At 49.0% G+C, this 23,974-nt stretch overlaps 9 protein-coding genes across 9 annotated transcripts; 4 read left to right on the top strand and 5 right to left on the bottom strand.

Moving 5' to 3' along the window:
- Nucleotides 1–633: 633 nt before the first annotated feature.
- On the top strand, nucleotides 634–5,752 carry K452DRAFT_355365 (uncharacterized protein; the record flags this gene model as incomplete). The annotated part of the gene is given in 6 exon segments (XM_033545953.1): nucleotides 634–1,117; nucleotides 1,156–1,914; nucleotides 1,934–2,132; nucleotides 2,162–2,417; nucleotides 2,459–2,958; nucleotides 2,986–5,752. The coding sequence occupies 6 exon segments, from the start codon at nucleotides 784–786 to the stop codon at nucleotides 5,750–5,752; spliced, it is 4,815 nt and encodes a 1,604-aa protein (XP_033402674.1). The 5' UTR covers nucleotides 634–783.
- A 220-nt stretch (nucleotides 5,753–5,972) lies between these two features.
- K452DRAFT_263230 (uncharacterized protein) lies at nucleotides 5,973–7,436 on the bottom strand (the record flags this gene model as incomplete). Its single annotated transcript, XM_033538638.1, has 1 exon — nucleotides 5,973–7,436. One exon carries the CDS (start codon nucleotides 7,434–7,436, stop codon nucleotides 5,973–5,975), a length of 1,464 nt encoding a protein of 487 aa, XP_033402673.1.
- Nucleotides 7,437–7,829: 393 nt separating this feature from the next.
- On the bottom strand, nucleotides 7,830–9,365 carry K452DRAFT_218703 (uncharacterized protein; the record flags this gene model as incomplete). Its single annotated transcript, XM_033536375.1, has 3 exons — nucleotides 7,830–8,163; nucleotides 8,216–8,843; nucleotides 8,900–9,365. The coding sequence occupies 3 exons, from the start codon at nucleotides 9,363–9,365 to the stop codon at nucleotides 7,830–7,832; spliced, it is 1,428 nt and encodes a 475-aa protein (XP_033402672.1).
- A 901-nt stretch (nucleotides 9,366–10,266) lies between these two features.
- Nucleotides 10,267–11,685, top strand: K452DRAFT_294481 (uncharacterized protein; the record flags this gene model as incomplete). The annotated part of the gene is made up of 4 exons (XM_033541703.1): nucleotides 10,267–10,538; nucleotides 10,591–10,699; nucleotides 10,752–11,091; nucleotides 11,153–11,685. The coding sequence occupies 4 exons, from the start codon at nucleotides 10,267–10,269 to the stop codon at nucleotides 11,683–11,685; spliced, it is 1,254 nt and encodes a 417-aa protein (XP_033402671.1).
- Nucleotides 11,686–12,054: 369 nt separating this feature from the next.
- On the bottom strand, nucleotides 12,055–13,635 carry K452DRAFT_242211 (uncharacterized protein; the record flags this gene model as incomplete). Its single annotated transcript, XM_033537857.1, has 4 exons — nucleotides 13,561–13,635; nucleotides 13,324–13,512; nucleotides 13,011–13,258; nucleotides 12,055–12,958 (listed from the first exon to the last, which is right to left on the bottom strand). Coding segments are annotated over exons 1-4 (1,380 nt in total), but the record flags the coding sequence as incomplete, so codon positions are not given.
- A 494-nt stretch (nucleotides 13,636–14,129) lies between these two features.
- On the bottom strand, nucleotides 14,130–15,676 carry K452DRAFT_294479 (uncharacterized protein; the record flags this gene model as incomplete). Its single annotated transcript, XM_033541702.1, has 3 exons — nucleotides 14,130–14,226; nucleotides 14,282–15,473; nucleotides 15,526–15,676. The coding sequence occupies 3 exons, from the start codon at nucleotides 15,674–15,676 to the stop codon at nucleotides 14,130–14,132; spliced, it is 1,440 nt and encodes a 479-aa protein (XP_033402669.1).
- A 761-nt stretch (nucleotides 15,677–16,437) lies between these two features.
- K452DRAFT_218241 (uncharacterized protein) lies at nucleotides 16,438–18,370 on the top strand (the record flags this gene model as incomplete). The annotated part of the gene is made up of 4 exons (XM_033536350.1): nucleotides 16,438–16,584; nucleotides 16,632–16,736; nucleotides 16,785–17,862; nucleotides 17,919–18,370. The coding sequence occupies 4 exons, from the start codon at nucleotides 16,438–16,440 to the stop codon at nucleotides 18,368–18,370; spliced, it is 1,782 nt and encodes a 593-aa protein (XP_033402668.1).
- Nucleotides 18,371–19,254: 884 nt separating this feature from the next.
- On the top strand, nucleotides 19,255–21,113 carry K452DRAFT_304856 (uncharacterized protein; the record flags this gene model as incomplete). Its single annotated transcript, XM_033542844.1, has 6 exons — nucleotides 19,255–19,480; nucleotides 19,536–19,785; nucleotides 19,839–20,370; nucleotides 20,405–20,521; nucleotides 20,629–20,693; nucleotides 20,744–21,113. 6 exons carry the CDS (start codon nucleotides 19,255–19,257, stop codon nucleotides 21,111–21,113), a joined length of 1,560 nt encoding a protein of 519 aa, XP_033402667.1.
- A 424-nt stretch (nucleotides 21,114–21,537) lies between these two features.
- Nucleotides 21,538–23,610, bottom strand: K452DRAFT_242209 (uncharacterized protein). Its single transcript, XM_033537856.1, has 4 exons — nucleotides 23,328–23,610; nucleotides 22,916–23,278; nucleotides 22,792–22,863; nucleotides 21,538–22,735 (listed from the first exon to the last, which is right to left on the bottom strand). The coding sequence occupies exons 1-4, from the start codon at nucleotides 23,448–23,450 to the stop codon at nucleotides 21,641–21,643; spliced, it is 1,653 nt and encodes a 550-aa protein (XP_033402666.1). The 5' UTR covers nucleotides 23,451–23,610; the 3' UTR covers nucleotides 21,538–21,640.
- Between the last annotated feature and the right edge of the window lie 364 nt (nucleotides 23,611–23,974).

The following is a 23,974-nucleotide window of genomic DNA, read 5'->3' as shown; positions in this document are numbered from 1 at the left end:
CCGGCCGAGACCAGCGGAGACGAGACCAGCTGTCACCACCGGCTAAAAGCCAAAGTCCATGAAGCTTGTGGCAAAGTTATTTATTTTTTGCATCTAGACCCGGCTTATGTCGACTCTCTTACTTCCGATTTCAAATAAGCAATTAAGAGACTCAGCTGACAGAACGCATCTACAACAAGTCCAATAGCAGCCACTCGAATTATCGTTCGTTTTCGTGGCTGCTTACTTGGTGAAGTCAAGTGCTTGAATGTAGGCGGATCTTTCAAAAGCAACTCTATAGTCAAATGTCGTCAAATCCCGATTGAAATATGTTAGCCAATATCCACATTTCCGTCTGTAAGAGGAAGACTACAGATCATACCCGAAAAGGGACTTCATTGATATTATAACCAGAAATTCTACATCGTCTATTCTATCTAGTTTTTTGAATCTTGATATGTTTAGAGGAGGGTGTCACTCTGGAGAACTTGTAAGATCAGCTGAATCACTCGGGTAATTTTTTACTGAGTTTTCTCACAGTTTGACCCCAAGGACGTAGCAATCATTGGACATGCTTGCCGAGTTGCAGGAGGAAACAACTCTCCGGAGCAACTGTGGTAATTCCTTCTGGATAAAAAGGATGCTTCGGGAGAGGTTCTTCGCCAGCGATGGGAGCCGTGGCTAAAGAGAGACGCCCGCAATGCCGAAGAGATTAAGAAAACAATTTCCAAAGGATATTTCCTTGACCACTTGGAGAACTTCGATGCCGCATTCTTTGGTATCTCTCCAAAGGAGGCCGAGCAAATGGATCCTCATCAAAGACTCGCCCTTGAACTGCCATGGGAAGCTCTGGAGAATTCGGGAATAAATCCCAAGTCACTCGCTGGCTCGGATACGTCTGTATTTATGGGCATCGACTCGGACGACTATTCCAGGCTACTTTTGGAAGACATACCCAACATCGAACCTTGGATGGGAATTGGTACAGCACACCACGGTGTTCCCAACCGGACTTCGTATCATCTCGACCTCATGGGCGCAAGTGCGGCAGTCGATGCAGCATGTGCCTCCTCGCTAGTGGCCGTTCATCTTGGACGACAAGCCATCTTGACTGGGGAATCTCAAATTTCCATTGTTGGTGGAGTCAATGTACTTTGTGCTCCGGCATTAACTCAGATGGCGTCTGCCTCTCATTCGATGACGACGCTCACGGGTACGCAAGAGGAGAAGGCGGAGCAGTTATCATCCTCAAGCGGCTTTCCAAGGCGATTTCAGACGATGACAATATTCTGGCCGTCCTAAAAGGCTGTGCCATTGCCCAAGATGGCAAAACAAACGGCGTCATGGCACCAAATGCTAAGGCCCAAGAATTGGTAGCCAGACAAGCTCTCGAACGCTCTGGAATTGACCCTTTAACAGTGAGCTACATTGAGGCCCATGCAACTTCAACATCCTTAGGAGACCAGACGGAGATTTCTGCTCTCTCTGCCGTGTATGGCACTGGACGGCCCGCCGGAGCTCCTGCTTTCATTGGATTTATCAAACCAAATGTTGGCCACCTCGAAGCAGCGGCTGGTGCGATTGATCTTATCAAGGCTATTCTGGCTGTCAACAAGGGCAAACTTGCACTTCAGGCCAGGCTTAAAAAGCTGAATTCCAAAATCAACTGGGATAATTCGGGTCTTGAGGTTGTTCGCGAGGCCTGTATGCGGCCGAAGCAAAGTGTCCCTCGCAGAGCTGCTGTATGCTCATATGGCTATGGTGGCACCGTTTCTCATGCCATCATTGAACAAACACCTCTGAAATGTTCAACTGTTTCTTCTATAAACCAGACTGTTGAAATCGCCGGTCCAGTCATTTTGACTATTTCTGCACCGCATGAGAAGCGGTTGGCTACACAAGCTGCTTCCCTAGGCGACTGGCTTTCTGATGTTGGTAAAAATGAAACTGCAAGCTATTGCCGCCACTCTGGCCTTACGCCGCGCTCACCTCGACCACCGCGTGGCGTTCGTGGTTGATAGTCATGAAGGCGCAGTCAATTCTTTGACCGCTTTCGCCAACGGAGCCGCAAATAAGTGGAGAGTAGAAGGTAGACCCTTTAGTGCAAGCACAAACAAAGACGTTGTATGGGACTTCTCGGGACATGGAGCACAGTGAGATGCTATGGCAAAGATCTGCTCAGAATTCCCGTTTTCTACAAGATGATATCTTCCCTGGAGGGGATAGTACAGCAAGAACTCGGCTATTCGGCCATACAAGCATTAGAAAGCGGCGAGTTCGCCGATTCTGACAAGATCCAGGTGCTCACCTACATCGTTAAAGTCGGTCTAAGCCAAGTCTTGAAATCGAAGGGAGTGGAACCTCACGCAGTCATTGGTCATTCGATGGGCGAGGGGTTGCTGCATCTGTTGTTGCCGGTTGCCTCACTCCGGAAGAAGGTGCTCTTGTTACGACAAGACGGGCAAAACTCTTTGCGAAGGTGAAAAGACTTGGTGGAATGGCATTTGTCAACAAGCCGTTTGATCAAGTTAAGGAGCAGCTCCGTGGTAGACGCGATATTCTACCTGTTGTCTTTTCTTCACCTTCATCCTCTGTTGTCAGTGGAAAGATTGCTGCCCTCCAGGAATATGTGGAGAGCCTCAAAAAGGAAGGAATCAAAACCGTCTTCGTCAAGACAGACATCGCGTTCCATAGTCCGATGATGGAGGAGCTTGCGGTTCCTCTCGCCGAAGCATTGTCTGAGTCTCTCAACCCTCTTCCGGCGAAAATCTCCATCTACTCAACCTCACACGCCGACCCGCGCACGACGGTGAGTCGAAACAGCGAATATTGGATCAACAACATGACCAGCCCGGTCCGGCTGACATCGGCTGTGGACGCGGCGGTTGATGACGGGTTCCGAGTGTTCCTTGAAGTATCGACTCATCCGATTGTACTTCACTCCATTAACGAGTCACTCGCGGCACATGATCTGGACGAGTAAGCTGTCATTCCGACTATGAGAAGGGATATGCCCGCCGAGAAAAGCATTTTGCTTGCCATTTCACAGCTTCACATGAAAGGTTCTCATGTAGACTTCAAAGCTTTGTTTGATTGGCGATGGTCGCCTGCGGTCCCTGGTACAAAATGGTGCCACAAACCTTACTGGCGAGAAGTCGAAACCGGCCCTCCGAATACAGAGATAACACATAGTGTTGAGAAACACATGTTGCTTGGACTTCGCACTTCCATAGCTGGAACTAAGACTGTTCTTCACACGACAAAGCTTGATTGTAACAGCAAACCCTACCCTGGAACCCACCCAGTGGATGACACCGAGATCGTTCCTGCTGCTGTATATATTAACACTTTTCATTATGCAACTGGATCTTCCGTTTTCTCTGACATCAAGCTTAGTATGCCAATCGCAATCAGTAACGAACCACGAGACATTCAGATTATTATCCAAGGCGAAAGCCTCAAGGTAGCCTCGCGCCTGGAACAGGACGGGGTCATCGAAGAACATTCCTGGATTACACACAGTAGCTGCCGTTATAGCTCCACAAAACCACCTCAGGACGGACACCTCTTCGATATCCATGCGGCCAAGGAACGGATAGGGACGGTGTTTCCGAATGAATTCATGATTGAGTACCTCAACAAAATTGGCGTTACAGGGATAGCATTTCCATGGGCCGTCATAGAGCACTATGGTAACGTGGATGAGATGGTCGTTAAAATCGATTTTGATCCCGAGCATGCGTCTGTTACCTGGGACGCCAACTCTTGGGCCCCTCTTCTTGACGCTGCAACATCTGTCGGCTCGACTGTTTTCTTCAGTGACCCTAAGTTGCGCATTATTTCACAAATCGACAAAGTATACATTTATTCGCAGGGACAACCTCCGAAGTCTGGTTATATGTATATACAGTCGTCAACCGACAACAAGAGTGCAGCTGCGAATGTCACGATCCTCAACGAACAAGGAGAGTTGTTGGCCGAGTTTCGGTCTATGAGGTTTTCCGAGGTCGACGGTGCTTCAGGAGCAAGCGGAAGTGTCGACAGCCTTGTACACCAAATTGCGTGGATCCCGCCGAAGTTCTCAGAGAACCCTCTCAACCTGGACCATGCTGTTCTCGTGTCAGAAGACTTCGCTGTACTTGAACAATATAGCAAACAACTAAAACAACAGACACGGAGTATGTTCCAGCTGCAAGGGGTGAAAGATTTGGAGCAGGAAGACATACTCGGCGCTCTGAATAAGAAGAGTTCTGCCATTGTGTACGTCCCCGGCTCCGTTGGGCATCTGGAAGATGTTCCGGCAGCAGTGGAGAGGTACATCTGGGAAGTAGTAAGTATCGTCAAGCTGATTACTAACTCTTCGCTCGCCGCCAAAGTCTTCGTTATCACGAACAGAGTTTTTGCAGGAGAATCGCCCACTGCGCTTGCCCATGGGCCCCTGTATGGTCTTGCCCGCATTGTTGCCTCGGAGTATCCAGATCTCTGGGGTGCCTTGGTCGACAACGAAAACTCGCTCTTTCCAATATTAGCAGTCAAATACGTTCAAGAGCAGGATGTCATTCGTGTACAAGACGGGCTGCCTAGAGTTGCACGTATGCGTCCGCTTTCGAGCGAACAGTGCTACGCACTTGACTCCACGAAGACCCTACTTCCGAAGCCAGAGGGTACTTATGTTGTTACTGGTGGCATGGGAGCTCTAGGGCTCGAGATCTGCTCTTTCCTGGTGGAGAAGCGGGCTAGGCGCATTGTGATTGTCTCACGCAGAACTATTCCTCCTCGCCGGACATGGCATAAAGCCTCGGGCCCGATGGTTCCAATTATTCAAAGGATTCGGGACTTAGAGAAGCTTGGTGCAACTATCCATGCTTCATCGTTGGATATTGGCGCTGAAGATGCCCATGACCTGCTGCTTGCAGAGATTGACTGCCTTTCACTTCCTCCAGTTCTCGGAGTTGTCCATGCGGCCGGTGTTCTTGAGGACAAGCTTGTTCTTGATACGACTGTTGATCCGTTTGCCCGTGTACTAAGACCAAAGGTCTCCGGTGCGTTAACGTTGCATAAGGCATTCCCCTCTACCACTCTCGACTTCTTTATCCTGTTCTCTTCCATCGGTCAGCTTGTGGGAACTCTAGGCCAGAGTTCCTACGGCAGTGGCAATGCTTTCCTTGACGCATTGGCTGTGCACCGCAGGCTCCAGGGAGATAACTCCATTGCTTTTCAATGGACCGCGTGGCGCGGTTTAGGAATGGCAGCTAGTGCAGACTTTCTTACCGTGGAGCTGCAAAACAAAGGCATCACTGATATCACTCGCGATGATGCCTTCCGCGCTTGGGAGCACATAGACAAGTATGACATGGATCATGCGGTTGTCTGCCGTACTCTACCAATCAACGAGGATGAATCTGTCGCGGTCCCGATACTGGAGCAAATCGTCGCCCGACGTGCTGAATCCCGCCCTGCGGAATCTAAAGAAGAAAGAAATGCTAAGCCTATATTAAGGCCGATCTTGCCTCAAGACCTAAGGGGTTGGATTAGCGTTAAGATCCGTGAGTGTGTTGGTGCAGTGCTAATGATTAACGACATTGAAAAAATCGACCTTCGGACTGCCTTCTCCGACTTAGGCATTGACAGTGTCATGACTGTCTCCCTCCGGCAGAAGCTCCAAGCCGTTATGAAAGTAAAGATTCCACCTACGTTGACATGGAATCATCCTACGGTGAATCATCTTGTTGAATGGTTCTACAAGAAGTTGAGGGAGGTTGCACGGAGATGAGTACTCGAGTAGTTAATCTATCTTTTCACAATGTTGACAAGTTCTTGGTATCAAGCTCCACAAGTTAACCTGTTATCTGTTTATGGAACCGGAGTAAACTCGATTCCCAGATTTGTATCTCTACTCTAAGTAGTAGCAAGCAAGTCTAAAATTCCATTTAATATTCAAATGAGATTGATCAAATGGCCAATCCAAGCTCTAAGAAACGTAGCTGAAGATATTAGGCTTGTCCTTTACCTTCCGTTTCCTTTTCCTTCAAAGCATATTGAGGAATCTCTTCACCTTCCCTCCACACATACTGCGCTCCTATATGGTTAGGCAGCAACCGCTTTTGCCCAGCCTTTCCATACACATTCTCTCGGAAGGTTCCTCCCTTGACCGCGTAATCATCCCAGAAAAGCCCACGGCGCCTCAGCTCTGGCAACAAAAATTCAATGATATCGTCGAAGGTCCCCGGTACAGTGGCGTAACTCAAGTTAAAACCGTCAACATCAGCAACCTCCACCCATCTCTCGATTTCATCAGCAACCGTCTTAGGACTGCCGATGATCTTTGGACCGTTCCCTCCAATGACCAGGTACTCGGCAATCGCGTTCTTGTTCCATACCTTTCCTTCTGATCCAGGAATAGTGCTGGCCCAATGGTTTACCATGCTCCTGATCGCTGGCTGCTGCACGAAACGGAAGTCCTCTTCATCACCCCATTTGTTGATATCAATCCCACTCCATCCGCCGAACAAGGCCAGAGCACCTTCTCGGTCACCGTAGGAAACAAGATCCTGGAATTTGGCCTGCGCCGCCTCATCTGTTTCGGCCACGATGACCAGCGCTCCGCCGAGTACCTTGATATCCTCAGGATTTCTTCCCGCCTCTTTCGCCTGCTCCCTAATGCTTTCAACACTCGGTTTAACCAATTCCGGTGCATGTCCGTTCAAGAAAATCGCTTCAGCATGTCTTGCCGCAAACGCCTTTCCAGCTCCACTCGTTCCCGCCTGCAGAATGAGCGGAGTACGTTGCGGACTCGGCGACGTGAGTGCCGGGCCAGGCACCTTGAAGTACTTGCCCTCGTGGTTGATCTGCCTCACGCCTTTGGGATCGGCATACCCGGCCGGACCCGGGTTGACGGCATCGTCCTGCCAGCTGCCCTCCCACAGCTTGTACGCGACATGCATGTATTCATCAGCAATGCGGTACCGCTCATCGTGCTCGATCTGTGTGTCCAGTCCAAAGTTTCTTGCCGCGCTGTCCAGATAGCTCGTCACGACATTCCAGCCAATGCGGCCGTTAGTCAGGTGGTCGACCGTGCCAAAGCGACGAGCCAGGGCGTAGGGCGTCTCGTAGGTGGTCGAAGCTGTGACGCCAAAGCTGATGCTTTCTGTCGCGGCAGCCAATGCTGGGATGCTGTACAGCGGGTCGTTGATGGGGAATTGGGCTGCAGCGGGGATGGTGGGGTTGAGATTCGCCGGGCCCTTGTAAACATCGTAGCCACCGAGCACATCGGCGAAGAAAATTGCATGGAATTTTGCTTCGTCCAATTTGCGAGCTAAGGAGATCCAATGGGAAAGGTCGTTGTATGAGGTTCCTTTGTCGCCGGGATAACGGAAGAGGCCGGGGTTCAGGTGACCCGGCGCCTGCATGGCGAAGGCATTGAGAATAAGCTGTTTTTTGGCTGGCGGAGCTGCCATAGTGAAGTGAAATTCGTATGAAATTTTTTGCTTTAGTGATTTGTTTGAGGAATTACTCTACAAGCCGGGCAACTCCAGTTATAAGTTCGCGAGAAGCATCACGACTTCGATTTGTGTTATTCTGCATGCGTTACGTGAGGGGTAGATGAAATTGCGTGATCGGATGAATGATTGTATAACAGGGATCACAGGCTCCGCTGATTAATTCTGTCAATCACAGTGATAGTTGAAAATACCAAAGAGGGAAAATTTTAAGACCAGTTGTGCTCACCAAAAGACTCATTGGAGATTTAGAAGCTTACGAAATCTGTCTATGTAAATATATAGATACTATTTTCATTCCTACCACGGATACTTTTCATTGAAATTTACGTTTGTACATATTCAGATACACTAAGACTTTACGTCCACCGCTGGCTCTATCCTTTCCACGTCTTCTGCAGAAGTGGAGTTGCTCGTGTTCCGTCCAGGCATTTCCACCTCGGCATCCGTCACTCTCCAAGCTGCCCAGAAAGTAGTAGGTACACTGACCCAGAAAACGACTGCGGCAACAATCAAGTTGGTCATAAGTGATGCGCTCTTGCTAGCTCCAACTCCGTAGGAAAAAGTACTTCCCAAGCTCTCACCAGCACGCAGAATACTGGTAGTGTAGGCCAACGTCGCAATATCAGAGTCAAACGTCCCAAGAACCCAATATTGCCAGACACTTGCGATTTCGTAGCCAATTCTGTAAAAGAAAAGTTAGTGCTAGCTTTTTGAAGATATCCAAGAGACCTTACCTATAGAAAATGTAGACCCCCACAGCCCTTCCGAAACCAGGGGAATCGATGTCTAGCTGCGGCGAAGTCTTTGCAAGGTCTGCCTGCAGCACAAAATTCCAGATCCAGGTGGCGGTGTAGAAAACTGTGATAAGGAGCCAGCTGTACCGTGCTGTAAGGGAGCGTCTTCGTGTAAGGCCTGCATAGTCTGAATCTAACAACCAGCCGAATCCAAAGTCCACAATGAGACTGAGAACCGCAACGATAAAGCCGGCGAGCGTTCGGCCCCGTACGGAGAAATACGCTGCGAGGTAGTTGCCCTGGTATGTCTGGCCCCACTGCGCGGAGATGAAGATTGGAATAAGAAGGTAGATATTACGCAGTTTGAAAGTAGCCCAGAGATCTTTGAAGTTTTGCTTTATGGAGAGCTTGTTTGCCGCGAAAATTGGTTTTGTGCCGTCAGAGCGGATGAGTTTGTCTGGAGGTGCGACAGTGAGAGCCATCGGCAAACCCACACATTGCAAGGCAACGAGCACCAAGAATGTTTTTGGGCTGATGCTGCCCTTTTGATTTCTGTCCATGTTAAGTGCAAGCTGGATCGAGGTGCTGATAAGAGAGCCGATTTTGTTGAGAGCCAACCAGATAGAGACTGTAATTTGTTAGAACGTGGCTTATCCATGTGCATTACAAAATTCGTAGACTTACTGTAAAACCCTCGGCGCTCTAGTTCTGGATAGCCTACAGCCAATGCTGCTTCCGAAGTCCACAAGGCTGCAGCTGAAAATCCGCACGTTGCCGCTCCAAAGATCAGAAACCACTGAGTACCAAATACCGAATTGCAATAGAGAGCAGCACTGTAAGGCGCATAGCCAAGCGTGCCGAACACAAGTACCCATTTTAGATTGAAGCGGTTTCCCAGGACGGCCGAGAGTGGTGCGCAGAAGACCATAATGGCAAAGGTGACGACATTGGCTGCATTGACGAAGAAGGGAGAGGCAAGACCGCCCGCGCCTAGATTGTTCAAAGCTGTCCAAATGCCGGGCTGAGTGAAGCTGACGAGGCCGAGCATAATGGCTTGGTAAAGTGTTCCACGATAAAAACGGTGAAGGTGCCTGAGGACACCGTCGTGTTTGAGTTGAGCGGCATTTTGGGCTTGGGATGATTGTCCCATATTGGACACTATTCAAAGTGAGGGTAAGAATGCCAAAGAACTTCAACCACTGCAAGGTCTACTTGAATGACAAACTTATAGCATATGGGAATCTGAGCCTCATCGGTATGGAGGGACGGATACACTGAAACCAAAGATTTTTCCCTGAGACCTCAATGGGCTAGGCGAAATTGCAACATCCCTGGGGCATGAGGTGCCATAGATTGCTGCAAAAGGTTACGCAAAAATACTTGGAAAATCTTTCGCGGGTCATTCTGTCAGGAGCTGGTCGTGCCTGAAAATCGCTGGACAGTGCCGAGCCAGGCCAAAATCTGGAACCGCCCCATTAAACGTGATGTATTCAGACCCGCGGGATTTTCTTTATCCTTATGCAGAACGACAGAATTTGACATTACTGGCGGGTTTCCGAAGGTTGCTGTCGTCGCGATAGCCTACCCGATAGAAAGTACGGACTACGTGCCGGATTACGCGATATCGAGAGGATATGTTGCAAACAACACCCCGCTTCCCCAAACAGCGAACATGCATTGTGCCCCACGCTTATCATTGAAAGCCCCGCAATCGTCATTGGGATTCACATGCACGATAGAGAGCTGTCGGGTTCACTATCACGCAATCGACATCTCCGTCATCGGGCAGCGCGGGTGTGCCTGCGGTTGGTTCAGGGTCGCATCCGATGAAGGATTGCAACCCTTTAACAAGAGCATATGACAAGGAACTACGAGAACCATCTTTTAGGATAATGGCTTTTCTTACTTGACAACGAAAATCTCGTTAGGTTCCTGCGGATTCTGCTTCCTGTTCGAGCTTAAAGCGCCTTACATGCTCTTCAAGACTCACTTCCAAGCAATCGCATAACTTTGCTGAGAACATGAGTCTTCGGGTTTCATGGCCAAAAGCTATGTCTTTCACTTCTGTTGTTGTGGAGGAACAAAACAACAAGCGCAATCAAAGCGATAGCTTTGACTCGCAAGAGAAAACAGAAAGCTTGTTCCAGCGCGAGCCTCAACCCATTCCCCGGGTACCATCTCAGCAGAACGTTTTGCTTCTTCCGGCCCCGAAACAAGACTACGTCTTCACTCCAGATCATAAAGTTCCCCAGGTCCAATCGGATTCGGAGCTCTTGGTCAAAGTTCAAACAATCGGATTAAATCCAATTGACTGGAAAGCACCGTGAGTAACATCCCATACTGTCTCATGGATGCAAAGGACTAAAACGTCGCAGTGATTTTGGTTTTGGAATCCCGTCTCTTCCATACATTGCAGGGCGTGATGTAGTTGGCGTGATTGTCAAGGCGCCAAAAGCGCAGTCACGGGTACGAGAAGGAGACATTGTGAGCACTTTTCTGCTTGTTTACTATCTTTGGCAGTGCTAATATCTCCCAGGTTATTGCCATATCCACCGATTATCGTGATGTCCGCAAAGCGGCCTTCCAAGAGTTCACAGTGTCAAACTACTTCAACGTTTGCCGCGTTCCAAGTAGTGCTTCCAGAGATGCCAGTGCCTCAGTCGGTGTCGCGTTTATCGCCGCATCACTCTGTCTCTCAATTTGCTTTGGGGTAGATTTCTCTAAACTCCCAGGCCCAGGCCGCGGCCCAGACCTTCTGGGTTTGGTGAGGTCATTGGATCGAAACTCATTGCCTCAAGATGTAGTGGGAGAGTGTTTTGATGCTATCAATGTCAAGGAAATACCAGAGCCGGGTCAATGGATTGCGATATGGGGAGGTAAGCAATAGGCGTCATGAGGTGTAAGAATAAAATTTGGCTGATCAACTCCTGCTTCCAGGTTCATCAACGACGGCAATCCTTCTCTCTCAGCTCGCGAAGTTCTATGGCTTCCGCGTTATCAAAGTAGTCGATGTTGGCAAACATGGAGAAAGGCTTTCACAACGTGGAGCAGATCTTCTTGTCGATTCTCATGACCACGCCAGAGCTGTAGCTATCATCCGTTCCGTCACTGGAGGCAAGCTGCGGTGGGCTGTTGACACTATCGGGCGGGATACGGCCTCCAAACTTGCGGAGCCTTTGCAGAGTGAAGAGACAGATGGCAAGCGGAGCCATCTGGTGGGGCTTTCGGGTGTGCCCAAGACTCCTCAGCCGGGCGTCGTGTTCCATTCTGTTCCGATTAAGATACATCACGAAGTCCAAGCCGTAGGCGAGGCTCTGATGACTTGGTTGGAGAAGCTTTTGGCAAGGGATATCATTCAGCTGCCTGATATTGAGGTTGATGATGGAGGTTTGGAGGGCGTGAATGAAGCTTTGCATAGGATGCGGCGTGGAGAGATCTCGGGAAAAAGATTGGTTGTGCGTGTGTCTTAACTGAAATTTGAACAAAAATATCATTGATCACTCAACATCTGAACAAACCAACATAAACAGAATGGATCAAGCAATTAACTAATACAGTCGTTTAGTTCTGTACAGCAAAAGACCTTACTGGTACAGCGATGGCTATACCGAGCAATGTGGTTCAATTATTAAAAAAAAAAAATTTAGTTCACGTTACAATGGTTCGCAATAGAGACCTATTATGTGGCCATTAAATCTGAATTTAATTGAAGATGCTTAAACGTCCTACAATTTCAATTTATACCGTCAAGAGCTTTTAAAAGTATTTGGAAGTAATTTTTGTCCATTAAAAGGTGCCGTCTCTAAGCTTTAACCTTACTTGCTACCGTCCGCTCCTGCATCTTCCACATAAGGCGGATCCTCCTTGTACACGTCATACTTGTACTTACTTCCAGGATGATCATCCCTCAAGCCCGCCTGTCCCTTCCCATAAACTCTCTCCCGAGCAGTCAATCCATCCTCTTTCAGCTCAGGATAAATCCCACGAGCCCTCAACTCTGGCACCAGCAAGTCGACAACGTCCTCAAACGTGCCCGGTGTGGTCACATACCCGATATTGAAACCATCCAAGTCTGCTTCCTCGATCCACCGCTCAAGTTCATCTGCCACAGTCTTTGGAGATCCGACAGCCACTGTGCCCAGTCCGCCGATTGCAGCCTTCTCGGCCACATCCCTCGGCGTCCATTTCAGCGCATCTTTGTGTGTCGATTTGAGATCCTCTAGCCTCGACGTGACCTTGTGAGCTTCCAAAGAATCCTCAGTCGTGATCACTTTGTCGAGTGGTAGGCGCGAAACATCAATGCCCGTCCACCCACTGAAGAGTACCAAACCGCCAATCGTGCTGGCGTGTTTCTTGGCCTCCTCATACTTCTGCTGTGCCTCTTCGTCGGTTCTTCCAATAATCGGCGTGAAAGTCGCGAAGAACTTGATGCTCGCCGGGTCGCGGCCGTGCTCCGCAGCAAGGTTACGGATCTTCGCAATCTGAGGGCGCAAGATGGAAGGGGAGTGTGAAGTGACGAACACAGCTTCGGCATGCTTGGCTGCGAAAGAGGAGCCAGCTGCGGATGTGCCCGCCTGGAAGAGGAAGGGTGTACGTTGCGGCGATGGATCGACGATGTGGCGGGTTGAAAGGTTGAAGTACTTCCCCTGGTGGTTAATGTGGCGGATTTGGTCAGGGTCGAAGTAGGCATCATTCGCAGCATCCGCCAGCGTGGCTGTTGGGGACCAGGAACCTTCCCATAGTCTTATAAATTTCATTAGCAGTGAGCTTGTGTCAGTCGGGTGGAAAGACAAACTTGTAGAGAACACTGAGATATTCATCTGCTTGCTTGTATCGCTCATCGTGCTCAATTGGTGTGTCGAGTCCGATAGCCTTGAAAGCTGCTTTCTTCCAAGATGTCACGATGTTCCAGCCAAATCTACCTCCTGTCAAATGGTCAAGAGTCGAAAACCGCTTGGCAAGCAGAAATGGAGGCTCAAATGAAGTGCTGGAAGTTATAGCAAAGTTAAGGTTTTTCGTGACCGCAGCCATGGCTGATATGGGCTGTGACCATATCCTAGTAAGCTGAATTGTCTAGCAAAATTGTGTGAATAAATCCGTAAACTGACAATCGTGGGGTCTGTAACTGGCCACTGCGCAGCCCTCCGGATGCACTCATCCAAACTACCCTGGTAAGTGTCATACCCTCCATAGGTATCAGCAAGAAACAGTGCATTGATTCCGCCGCGGTCGAGTAGTTTGGCCAAATCGATCCAGTATTGCAGTTTGCGCTTGGTAGCAGATTTGTCTTTCGGGTCCTGTCTAATACTTAGCCCACGTCATATGAAACAATACAATAAAACTACCTTCCATTGGCCTGTAGAAAGATGCCCAATGGTGGACATATCGAAGGCGTTGAGCAGTATCTGCTTCTTGCCATCACGTGGCGTAGTCTTCGTCTCCTGGGTAGCCATGTTTGCACGAGATTCTAGCTGCTTGAGACGTTCGCTCTAGGTTTATGGTTATTCGTTATGACTTTATACGAGCCCATCTCGATCGAGCAATGGGTTATGCTGCCTGAGTTCCACCTCGTAACTCCCGGTGTCGGATGGGCAGCATGCAGTTCGCACGCCATTATTGCGTGTCTTTGGCAAATAAACCTGCATGGGTAGCATTATCAGTGCCGCGCGGTTTCACATGGGCGACGTCTCATGGGCCTGGAAGTTGTTGTTGTGACCTTGAGGGGTGCGGGGTAGTTGTGCAGGGCCCCGCGATACGATGACGTGCTGTCGGCACCAGATGGTGTCGGGATCGACGGTCTAAATTCTCTAGCTACTCACCACCAACCTCGGACTTCCGCCCGACACAATATCTCTCACAGAACTTCCCGAAGGAAAAATCAAACCGACACAGACAGTCATGCACCAGTCCTCCTCTAGTTCTGTCTACCGATGTCTTTGTTCGCCGATACCTGGATGTCTTGCGCCATCGGAGATTCGGTTTCGAGACTATGTTGCTTCTCATAAAGTCTCCTTGACACTCATCAGCCATCCAATTAAAGATTAATCAGGGTCGGAACCCACTTACTCTTGTCTATTGTGTAAGATTCTGATAAATTGAGTCATCACAATCAATGCTACGGCATTGGCCGCGGTAAAGGCATAGCCTTTTAGGAACCTTGGCGCCTCAACCGTCTTAAAAACCAAAAGTGGGGTCCAGGCAGTCGTTGATTGCGCGATGGCATTCATCGCGACAAGAGTAAAGGCACGCTCGTCAATGTCATGCTTCAGGATGTCATTCGCCCAGCCGTAAAGCACTGAAGACATGGCAACGGCTGAATATGTTGTGTTGAACGCGAACCACAACGCGGACTCCGGTACGTCCCACACAAGGAGAATTATCAGTCCAATCAAGTTCCAGACATGTGCGAGTGTAATTGCGCCGGCTCGTCCTAAGAACATATCGGATCCGAAGCAGATAAAAAGGACATAGAATATACCGATGCCGGGAGAAGAAGTGCCGAGCTGGTTAACCCTCGAGGCAGAGTACCGGTCCAAACTTTTCAGCCAGAGCAGATATCCACCAGCATTAGTGTTGTAGCAGGCATTCCAGAAGAAGATGGCCCACAGCACCAGTATCCAAAAGCGCCACCGCAAAAACACGCGCGTGACAATGTTCCACGAGAAGCCAGAACCTGGCTTCTGGCCAATGTCACCGGTTCGATGTTTCGCCAGCTCGACCTCTTCCTTTGTAAGGATGAAAAGGTTGGGCTTGTCCGGCGTTCCCGGCCACAACCAGATGCCAGCGAAGCCAACAGCAAATGTCATTATCGAAACGATAACGTACATCCAACGCCAGCCAGCAAGTCCGTTCTTTCCATCAAGATTTGCAGAAGCCGCGCTCTGGATAAGTCCGGAGGTTAAGGTTCCCAGTGTCAATCCGGTATAGAACACGCCACCCCTTCGGCCAATTTCGTACGATTTATACCAGGAACCTAGGACGTAGTGGACCGCAGGGAAGTAAGCGCTCTCCAATAAGCCTACGAGGAATCGATAAGCCATCATTTCGGAGTATCCTTTGGCTCGGTATTGCAAGAGAGTGAAGATTCCCCAGCCAATGTCGAGACCGGGTATTAACCAATGCATTGGGAGCTTTGGAAAGAGGACAGTGAAGGGTAACTGGCCGACCACGGCTCCCACTGTATACATTGTCTGCAAGTGGACCAACTCATTGCCATAAAATCCGAGGTCATCGGAAAGACCAGCAACATAGGCATTGTCTGGGTAGTACTGTTAGAAGCGACTCCCAAGGATTTCGAAGGGAGGCTCAACTGATGTTCGATTGATCAATGTATTTGATCCAATACATGATAACGGCAACGGGAACGATCAAGAGATCCAATTTCAGGATCAACTTTCTGTCCTCCTTCGAATCAGTATCAGCATACCAGCTGTACCATTTTGTGGGCCGAGTAGTTGCCATTGTACAAAACCGGCTTCTTCGTTTAAACAGAACAATTCCCGAGCCTGAAAACAGTATGTGGTAAAACGAGAAAGCACAGTGAGAAGGTTTTGAGAGTCGACTTCATCGTTTGCACTCAAACAAAAAATAAATAGGCTTGCCAAAAACAAGACATCGTCAACCCCTAATGCGGTTATAGCGTTTCCGTATGCCGTTCGAGCCACCGAGCCAATGCTCCAGGGCTATATGCGAGCAAATGCAAATATTCGCCAATGCCTGCCCAAGGCGTTGCTAGCCGCTTTCTATCGGAGGCCCGCAAAAGTAGATCGCCATGCGCGTCTTTCCTGCAGTTGATCAGCGGGGTTGGCAAAACATCAGCATAGTGAATAATCACATCATCTAGCATTGCCTGATAACTGACCAGGGTCAATGCGGGTCACCGAGGTTGTAATCAAGAAGCCCTTGACGCGGGTTCCCGAAGATGTAATCAAGAAGCCCTATGGTGCAATTGTGCTAGCCGCGCAGCTTCTCATTTTAGAAACCCATGCGCGCAGAGATAGTGGACCGTTGTCATTCCTCTTAAAGAGCAAACTACTCTGCTCAAGCATTTGGTATTAAAAGCAACAGATCGCTACCACATATTTGCTTCTATCACGCTTCACTTTCCACTCATCTGGTAACTGGCAATGGCGGAAGCCCAGGCAACAACCGCGATAAACAGAGGAGAGCCTTGGCTCCATGCTAGCGTGAAAGATAACGGTATCAGTATCAAGGAAGTGGAAATGCCGTCATCTGAAAGCTCGGATGCCGCTCAAGAGCATCCTCCCGCTGTAAATGGAGCCAAGGTGCACAAGATATCCGAATGGGATCCTCAGCACCCTCCGCTCGAGCTTGAAGAACATCCAATTGATGAGCCAAAAGGGATCAAGGTACGTCAAATTTACATTTGACCTCCACAGATTTTAATAAAGCTTAGGTGGCTGTCCTCGGCGCTGGTCTTTCTGGTGTTATAGCAGGCGCACTGCTTCCAGCGAAAGTCCCTGGGATCGACCTTACGATTTTCGAAAAGAACAGTGATGTGGTAAGTGCTGAAAGACCTACGGTAGTTTTTCATATTTAACAATTGAAGGGAGGAACATGGTTCGAAAACATCTATCCAGGTGTAAGATGCGATGTGCCGGCCAATGTCTACCAAACCAGTTTCGAGCCCAACACGCAGTGGACCGAGGAGTTTGCCACAGGAGGAGAAATTAAAGCATACTGGCAACATGTTGCGCGGAAGTATGGCGTCTATGAACGCACTAAGTTCAATTCTTTGATTCACCGTGCAGATTGGGATCCCGCTGCCGCGACCTGGAAGTTACAAATTGAGGACGTGAATGAGAAAAAAGTCACTGAAGAGACTTTCGATTTCGTCATTACCGCAGTTGGTCATTTCAATTTCTGGAAGCTCCCAGAATACCCCGGCATCGAGAACTACAAAGGTCACTTGCGGCATTCCTCAAACTGGGATCCAAACTTCGACCCCAAAGACAAGACCGTCGCTGTGATCGGAAACGGAGCGAGCGGGATTCAGGTCGTTCCAGAGGTCCAAAAGGTAGCCAAGCACCTTGACCACTACGCCCGCGGCAGAACTTGGATCGCTGGCTCTCTGGGCGGAAGAGACAGAAAAGCCGAGCCAATGTACTTCGCACCGGAACAACTGAAAGAATTTGAGGACCCCGAAAAGTACCTCAAATACCGCAGGACGCTCGAAGAAACATACTGGAGAAGATTTGCAGCTGTCTTGAAGAACACTGAGGAGAACGAAAAGGCGCGAAAGGAATTTACTACTTTGATGGCGGCAAGGCTGAAAGATAAACCCGAGCTGCTCGACGAGATCCTACCAGACTTCTCGCCACACTGCCGCAGACTTACGCCAGGCCCAGGCTACCTTGAAGCGCTTACGAAAGAGAACGTCAGTTTCATCAGCACGCGCATCAAGCGGTTTACCGAAGATGGTATTGAAACAGTTGACGGAGTCCACCGACCCGTCGAGGCTGTGATTTGCTCTACTGGTGCAAACATTGATTTTGCCCCGCCATTCCCGATCGTCGCGAACGGTGTCGACCTATCTCAGGCTTGGAAGAAAGATGGAGAGATAGGATATCCGCACACCTACCTTGGTGTCGCAGCGCCTAACTTCCCGAACTTGCTGTTCATTCATGGTATGTGACTTGAGTTTTCCAAAACATATTCAATTCTTGTTAACAATAACATGTAGGTCCCAACGGCACCGGTGTGGCCGGCAGCGTCCCCAACAGCTCCGAGAACCAGGTTACGTTCATCGCGAGACTCTTGCGCAAAGTCAGCAAAGAGCGGATCCGCACCGTAGCGCCATCGCAAGCGGCAGCAGACGATTTCTTGGAGTACGCCGACAGCTTCTTCCCCCGGACTGTCTTCAGTCAGAACTGCAGATCTTGGTACAACGGCGGGTATCCCGGTGGACGCATCCACGGAATTTGGCCAGGAAGTGCGTCGCATTTGAACTACGTGAGGAAGAATCCGAGGTGGGAAGATTGGGACTGGACGTATCCTAAGAAGAATAGGTTTGTGTCGTATTTTGGCAATGGCTGGACGAGGAAGGAGCAGGACCCGGCGGCGGACGTTTTGCCGTTCTTGAAAGACCCAAGCACTATTGATTTGAGAGACCATCATGAGAGGTGGTGGGAGTAGAAATAGATAGATGAAATAGCTGCTATTCTCTTTCTATAATTTAGAGACAATTTTGTCTTCTGCGTTTCTGTGTTTCAAAGACAGATTGAAGTTTAATTTAGAGCGTGAGGAATTATAACGTAGGTATATCACCAGCCGATTATCAATTAGGGTAAATAGGAATAATCCCAAAAAAAATCAATACTTTAATTCCTCTCAGATAGTCCTCTCTATATATCAAATTGATAACCTACAGTTCTAAATTCAATTTATCTTGTCGTAGACAAATTAGCACCGTAACCGAGAGGTTAGGTTTGTATAAGTAAAACGATAATTAAAATAAATATATCACTACCCCTTAGATTTTAAAGAGTCTTCTTAGTACTTCACTTCGGCGTGATCAAATAGTACAGAAGCTACTTAGATATTTATGATCTCGTATATGCAAGCCGCTAAAATGGATAGTAGGCAAACTTATCAGCCTTGCTGACGTGACATGGATGCAACACCACTATGATAAACCAAGATGTTTCTCTGCCTATTAGAAGATTGTGGCTAAGTTGGTGGCTTAAATGCGATTAAATCCATCCATTCAATGAATATAGGCTTGCAGCATTCACCTTTTATGGCATGAACCAAACCATTTCGTTTGATAAATGCCCTCAAGGCGGTGGCTGTTCTATTGAAGGCTCGAGAAAAGTACTAAAAATATGTTTTACTTCATCAAATCGGACCACACTGTATGCGCATCTAAGCCCAGCTGATATGGGCTTCTCTTCACACTCGGCAAACATAGTAGTATAAATACGGTCGTCGATTTTCACTTCAATCTCCAGCCTTCAATCATTCAGTAACCTTACTCTAAATTCTAATTTACTGTCACAACTCAGAACCGCTAACCTACTATGTTGCTTTTTCACCACCTCCTGTTGCTTTTTTCTCTGCTCTACGGAATCTGCACTGCCATTCAAGCTGTTCAGCGGAACAACAACAATGCAGTCCAAGAAACCCCTAAAGATAGAACTACAATGCATCGGCGAGAACTTGTTGCAGCTACCAAACTCTCAAAACTCGCACGGCGAAGCAATACCGTTGAACTGGCCAGCGCTTTTGACCTGGAATACCTTGAAGGTTTCTAAAACAAAAACTGTTACATTTAGTATGCATTTCAACTAACCTTTCATAGGCGGTGACTTTTATGGCAATTCTCCCTTAGGAGCCACCGTCCATGTTGAATCACACAAACCAGTACTCTTGTTGGAAGAGATCGAGCATCTACTAAATATAGTAGAATGTTCTAGTTCGACTATCTCGATGGCGTTTTTGACAGACCATGCTTCAGTCCCATTGGAAAAAGCCTTTGAACAACTCAAAGGCGGTTTTGTAGTGAGCTCTCATTACGGATGCAATGTGGCGGGAGCCCGAAACGTGTTTCGGTAAGATTCTGTGCTACATTTTCCCATCTAATGCTAATTAGAACGGTTTATAGTGTGGAAAGCTATGACATGTCTACGGATGAGGGGCACGTCCGTCTCTCCGTTAGCCGTATGTCTTGGGAAAATGCCTTTCCAAACTTATCAATCAAGATGAGCAGCACAAAAGAGAAAATTGTACATCGGCCACACGAAAACTTTCGGCGTCAGCTGACTCCAGCATCGGAAACAAGCACAAGTTCATCTGTTTCCAATCCTATCAATCCAGAAGAAACTAACAAAGCCTATCTGTCGATTGGCAAAGAACTCCTGGAAACGGCTTTAGAAATTCCAGCGGTTGCCAACATAGTACCACCCCCTTTTACGATTGAGTGCAAAGACTGTACCACGAATGGAACAGTTGATTTTGAATTCTTCGATTTCCAAAAAGATTGTAATTTGGAAGGGCTCCTCGACTGTATCAACGGAGTAAATGCAGCAGTAAAAGTAGAGGGATTCGAGGCACATGTTGAGCTGTCCGCGACTTTATCTCGAGAAGCAGAATTTGAAGCCCCTTTGTCTGCCCTAAACCTTGATCATAGTTTGGATGTAAGTATGTTCACTTATATTACGGCACAAACAGCTAACCACACGAAAGATTAAGGATTTAGGTTCTATTGAGCTTGGTTGGTCTCCTTCCATTTTTCTTAGTTACGAAATGAATGGAAATATCACATTCACGTACGGCTTCAAAGTCAAGGTTAGTCGATACCATGATATCTAGAACCCCCTTCTTAAAAACTTTTAAAGATTTATCAAAACTCCAATGGAACGCAAAGTTTGTACTATACTAAATGCATGTTATAGATGTCTTCTGCATTATCTATCAACCTTGGCATGAAGGATCAAACAGAACCAAACCGGATCGGCTTGTGGGTATCACTCATTATATGCATGCATCCTTTACTAAAGGTTATCATAGAGGCAAACTAAACGTCGAAACTATTCCGTTCCAAGCAGAAGCAAAAGTAGACAACATAACGTTCAGTATTGCTCTCCGTAGCCGCTTGAGTGCTTCTTTTACGTTCGAATCATCTTTTACCAACCAGAGCAGCATAGGCGTCAGTGCAGGAATTCAGCTCGACATGCCTGGCCTATCGACCAAAGTCACCTCTATGCAAGCCGTAGATGCGAACTGTCAGCCGCTTAAAGACTCAAACACAAACTCTGACGACAGAAACTTGATAGAGAAAATTCTCACGAATGTATACCGCTTCGACTCAAGCGCTATAATGAACGCTAGTGTCTTTAGCCAGGTGACTACCTCCACCGGATGTCCTGAAGAGTTTTAAAGTTAACCCTTTGCAGATACTATTAGCAGAAGAAAAAGTCTATCAGTTGGCTAACATGACCAAACCCCTGGGAAGCATCTGTATGAACTTCGACCCAGAGACAAAAACCTACAGCAAAGCCATAGATGTTGTGAGTGGAGCAAAGGACGATGTAAAAGGGAGTAGATCGAAGAAAGGTGCTGCCAGCCAAGTTGACAATCCGTTTACCTCCTTTCCCCTACAGTTCTTTACAAGCCCTTTGTTTGGTTTGATTCTTACAGCTATAGCTTTTGGAGCGATGTAGGCGGCTCCAAATTCAACATCGACATGCTTAACACTGTCATCAGAGAAGGGCCTAGGAGGTAACAAAAGAGGGTTGGCGAGGTACGCTCGGTGGTATTAAGCTGGTGCAGTTAAGCCCTTTTTGTTCGGTCTTTACTGTAACTACGATTGGAAACGTTGATTCATATAAACACCGGACGTCAGGCCGCAAACTTGAATACCTACTTACTCTCACTCACACCTCAGCTCTTATTCGATCCATCCCCTTACCCTCTCCTCGCACCATACTGCTTAGCAGCAAAATCTCTATACCTCCCCGCGCTCCTCCTCCTCAACTCCCTCCCCCAAACCACCATCGGCACACACGTCAAGACCAACAGGGCGATCAAACCGCCAAGCAAGCCAAACGCCCTCCCCGTCCCCATACCCTGCAACCACCTGGGCAGGACAAAGACCAGCACCATCGCCAGCAAATTCCTTACCGCCGCCACCGCAACAAACGCATCCCCAATGACATCGGTATAGGCATCGAGGGCATACGTCAACGAGATGTCGCCGACGCCACCGACGCCAAACCCCACGAGCCCCGCCCCCACCGCACTGACGACCCAGCTCCTGCCGTGCGCGAGCGCGAGCCCGTACAGCAGGACGCCGGCGGGCAGCGCCAGCGCGGGGAGCGGGTACATGCACAGCCGCATTTCGGGCTCGTAGACGCCTTGGTTCCAGCGCTTTGCGGCGAAGAGGATGAAGCGGTCGACGAGGGGACCGCCGTACAGCGCGCCTAGGATGGAGCCGATCAGGGGCGGGATGTTCATGTTGCCGATGCCGATGGTCGAGAAGTGGTAGGGAGGGAGGGGGTAGAGGAGGGAGGTGGTGGTGGCGAGGATCGAGAGCGTTGCGATGGATATGCCGTACTGTAGGGCAGTGAATGTTATTGCCGGGAGTGTGAACAGGATGGAGAGGGGTTGGGCGTAGTGCTGGCGGATGCTGTGGCCGGGGTGCGGGGAGGGTGTGATGAGGGCGAGACGCTGGCGGCGGGATTTCAGGGGGATGGAGTGGTTGATTGGAATGGCGCGGCGGGTGTGTGCGGGTTGGACGGAAGTGTCAGGGACGTCGGCTGGCTCGTTGTCGGTTGCGGTGGCCACGTCTTTCTTTGTGTCTGCCCCGGGAGCCGGGTGGGAGGTCTGTGGTAGTGGTTGCTGGGTTGGTAGGCCTTCAAGCGCTGGAGCGTATGCTGTTTCCTCGAGGAAGACTGTCATGAGCAGAGCAATGATTCCAATGAAGATGGCACAGTAGCGGTAGGACCAACGCCAGCCTTGCGATGCGCCGACGTAGCCGGTTGCCACGGGGGCAAGGTAGTTCTGCGATGCTGCGTCAGTGCATGCATACGTCTGGTCGAGAATAGTCTTAATCCTACACCTATCGTTACGCAAATGAGGTAGAGGCCTTGAATGGAGCCGCGCTGGTGCACGAAGAATAGGTCCGTGATCTGCATCATACTTAGCTACTGAAGGGGGTAATATGATTGCGTAGATACTTACCGTCACTTGAAAAAGTGTCTCATTAATCGCGCCCGCAATCCCACACAAAAACTGTGAGCCAAAGTATTCCCCAGTGCTCTGGATGCACGACTGCCACACATTACTCGCAAACAACACGAACGCTGTCCCGAGATATACGGGGCGACGTCCATACCGCAGCGCCAACGGCACGACCAGCCAGCACCCGATAGCCAATGCAGCCAGGTTCACCGCGAATCCGTTACTGAGGTTATCGTACGAGACACCGAGGTCCGCGTTCATGAGTTCCCAATTCGGTATTCCTACAGTGAGGCTTGCGAACACGAAAGTTGTGTAGAAGCTCAGCAGCGTAGTCTGTACGGCTTTGCGATGTGGGCTCCAGTTCTGTCCCAGTCTTAGGGAATGCAGCAATGATGGTGGTTCTGGGCCTTACCAAAGGGTCGTTGGGGTCGGAGGTCGGTGACGGTTTCAGGAACACTGTGTCCCCGACAAGGTCTTCCAAGCGCGTCGTCCCGGGCGGGAGTCTGCTCTCTGTGTTCGTATCCTCGAAATCCATGGTGTTCGATAGCAGCGGCAGCGGAAAGGCAGTGAACAAAGTTTTCTCCCCTCGCGGGCTAGCCGTCCTGATATCCCGCCGCCCTCCATAGCATTGCCCGGCTCTTAGTGCTGAATTACCGATCTTTACCAAGGTCCAGCAGCGGAACCTTCCATATTTGTTATGTCTTCGCGGTGATGGATCTTGTCCGTCGTGCCGTCGTCGAGGTATGGTGGCGATCGACGCCCTAAAACGCGGGGTATCCGGGGTTCGGCCAATCAAACCAATTTCCGCCGAGATAGCTTCATCTTTGATGGCGAATCATACGGTTTGCGTTGTTATCTGGGTGGTGGGCTTAGGATGTGATGTTAATGTCTATCGGACAGAGCGCTGAAGTTCCGCTTTCGAGGTTAAGTTGAAGTGGTTATTGGTTTTATCTTAATTATGTTTGGGTCGCATGACGCGGAACAAGCCAGCCATGTGGTTTTTTATTAGCATGTTATAATATACAGGGAGCAAGCGCGAAATCGGCGTTCATGCTAGGA

The sequence above is a fragment of the Aplosporella prunicola genome (assembly GCF_010093885.1).
Source record: "Aplosporella prunicola CBS 121167 unplaced genomic scaffold K452scaffold_2, whole genome shotgun sequence".
Classification (NCBI taxonomy): domain Eukaryota; kingdom Fungi; phylum Ascomycota; class Dothideomycetes; order Botryosphaeriales; family Aplosporellaceae; genus Aplosporella; species Aplosporella prunicola.
The sequence above is the reverse complement of the archived record's forward strand: the minus strand, read 5'-3'. Positions and strand labels throughout refer to the sequence as shown.

Bases quoted from the DNA above. Each gene is read 5' to 3' on its own strand.
- K452DRAFT_242209 (XM_033537856.1), bottom strand. From the start codon at position 23,450: ATGGATTTCGAGGATACGAACACAGAGAGCAGACTCCCGCCCGGGACG. The intron at 22,864-22,915 runs GTAAGTATCTAC...AGTATGATGCAG, and splicing joins AGACACTTTTTCAAGTGACG to ATCACGGACCTATTCTTCGT. The intron at 22,736-22,791 runs GTAGGATTAAGA...GCAGCATCGCAG, and splicing joins TCATTTGCGTAACGATAGGT to AACTACCTTGCCCCCGTGGC.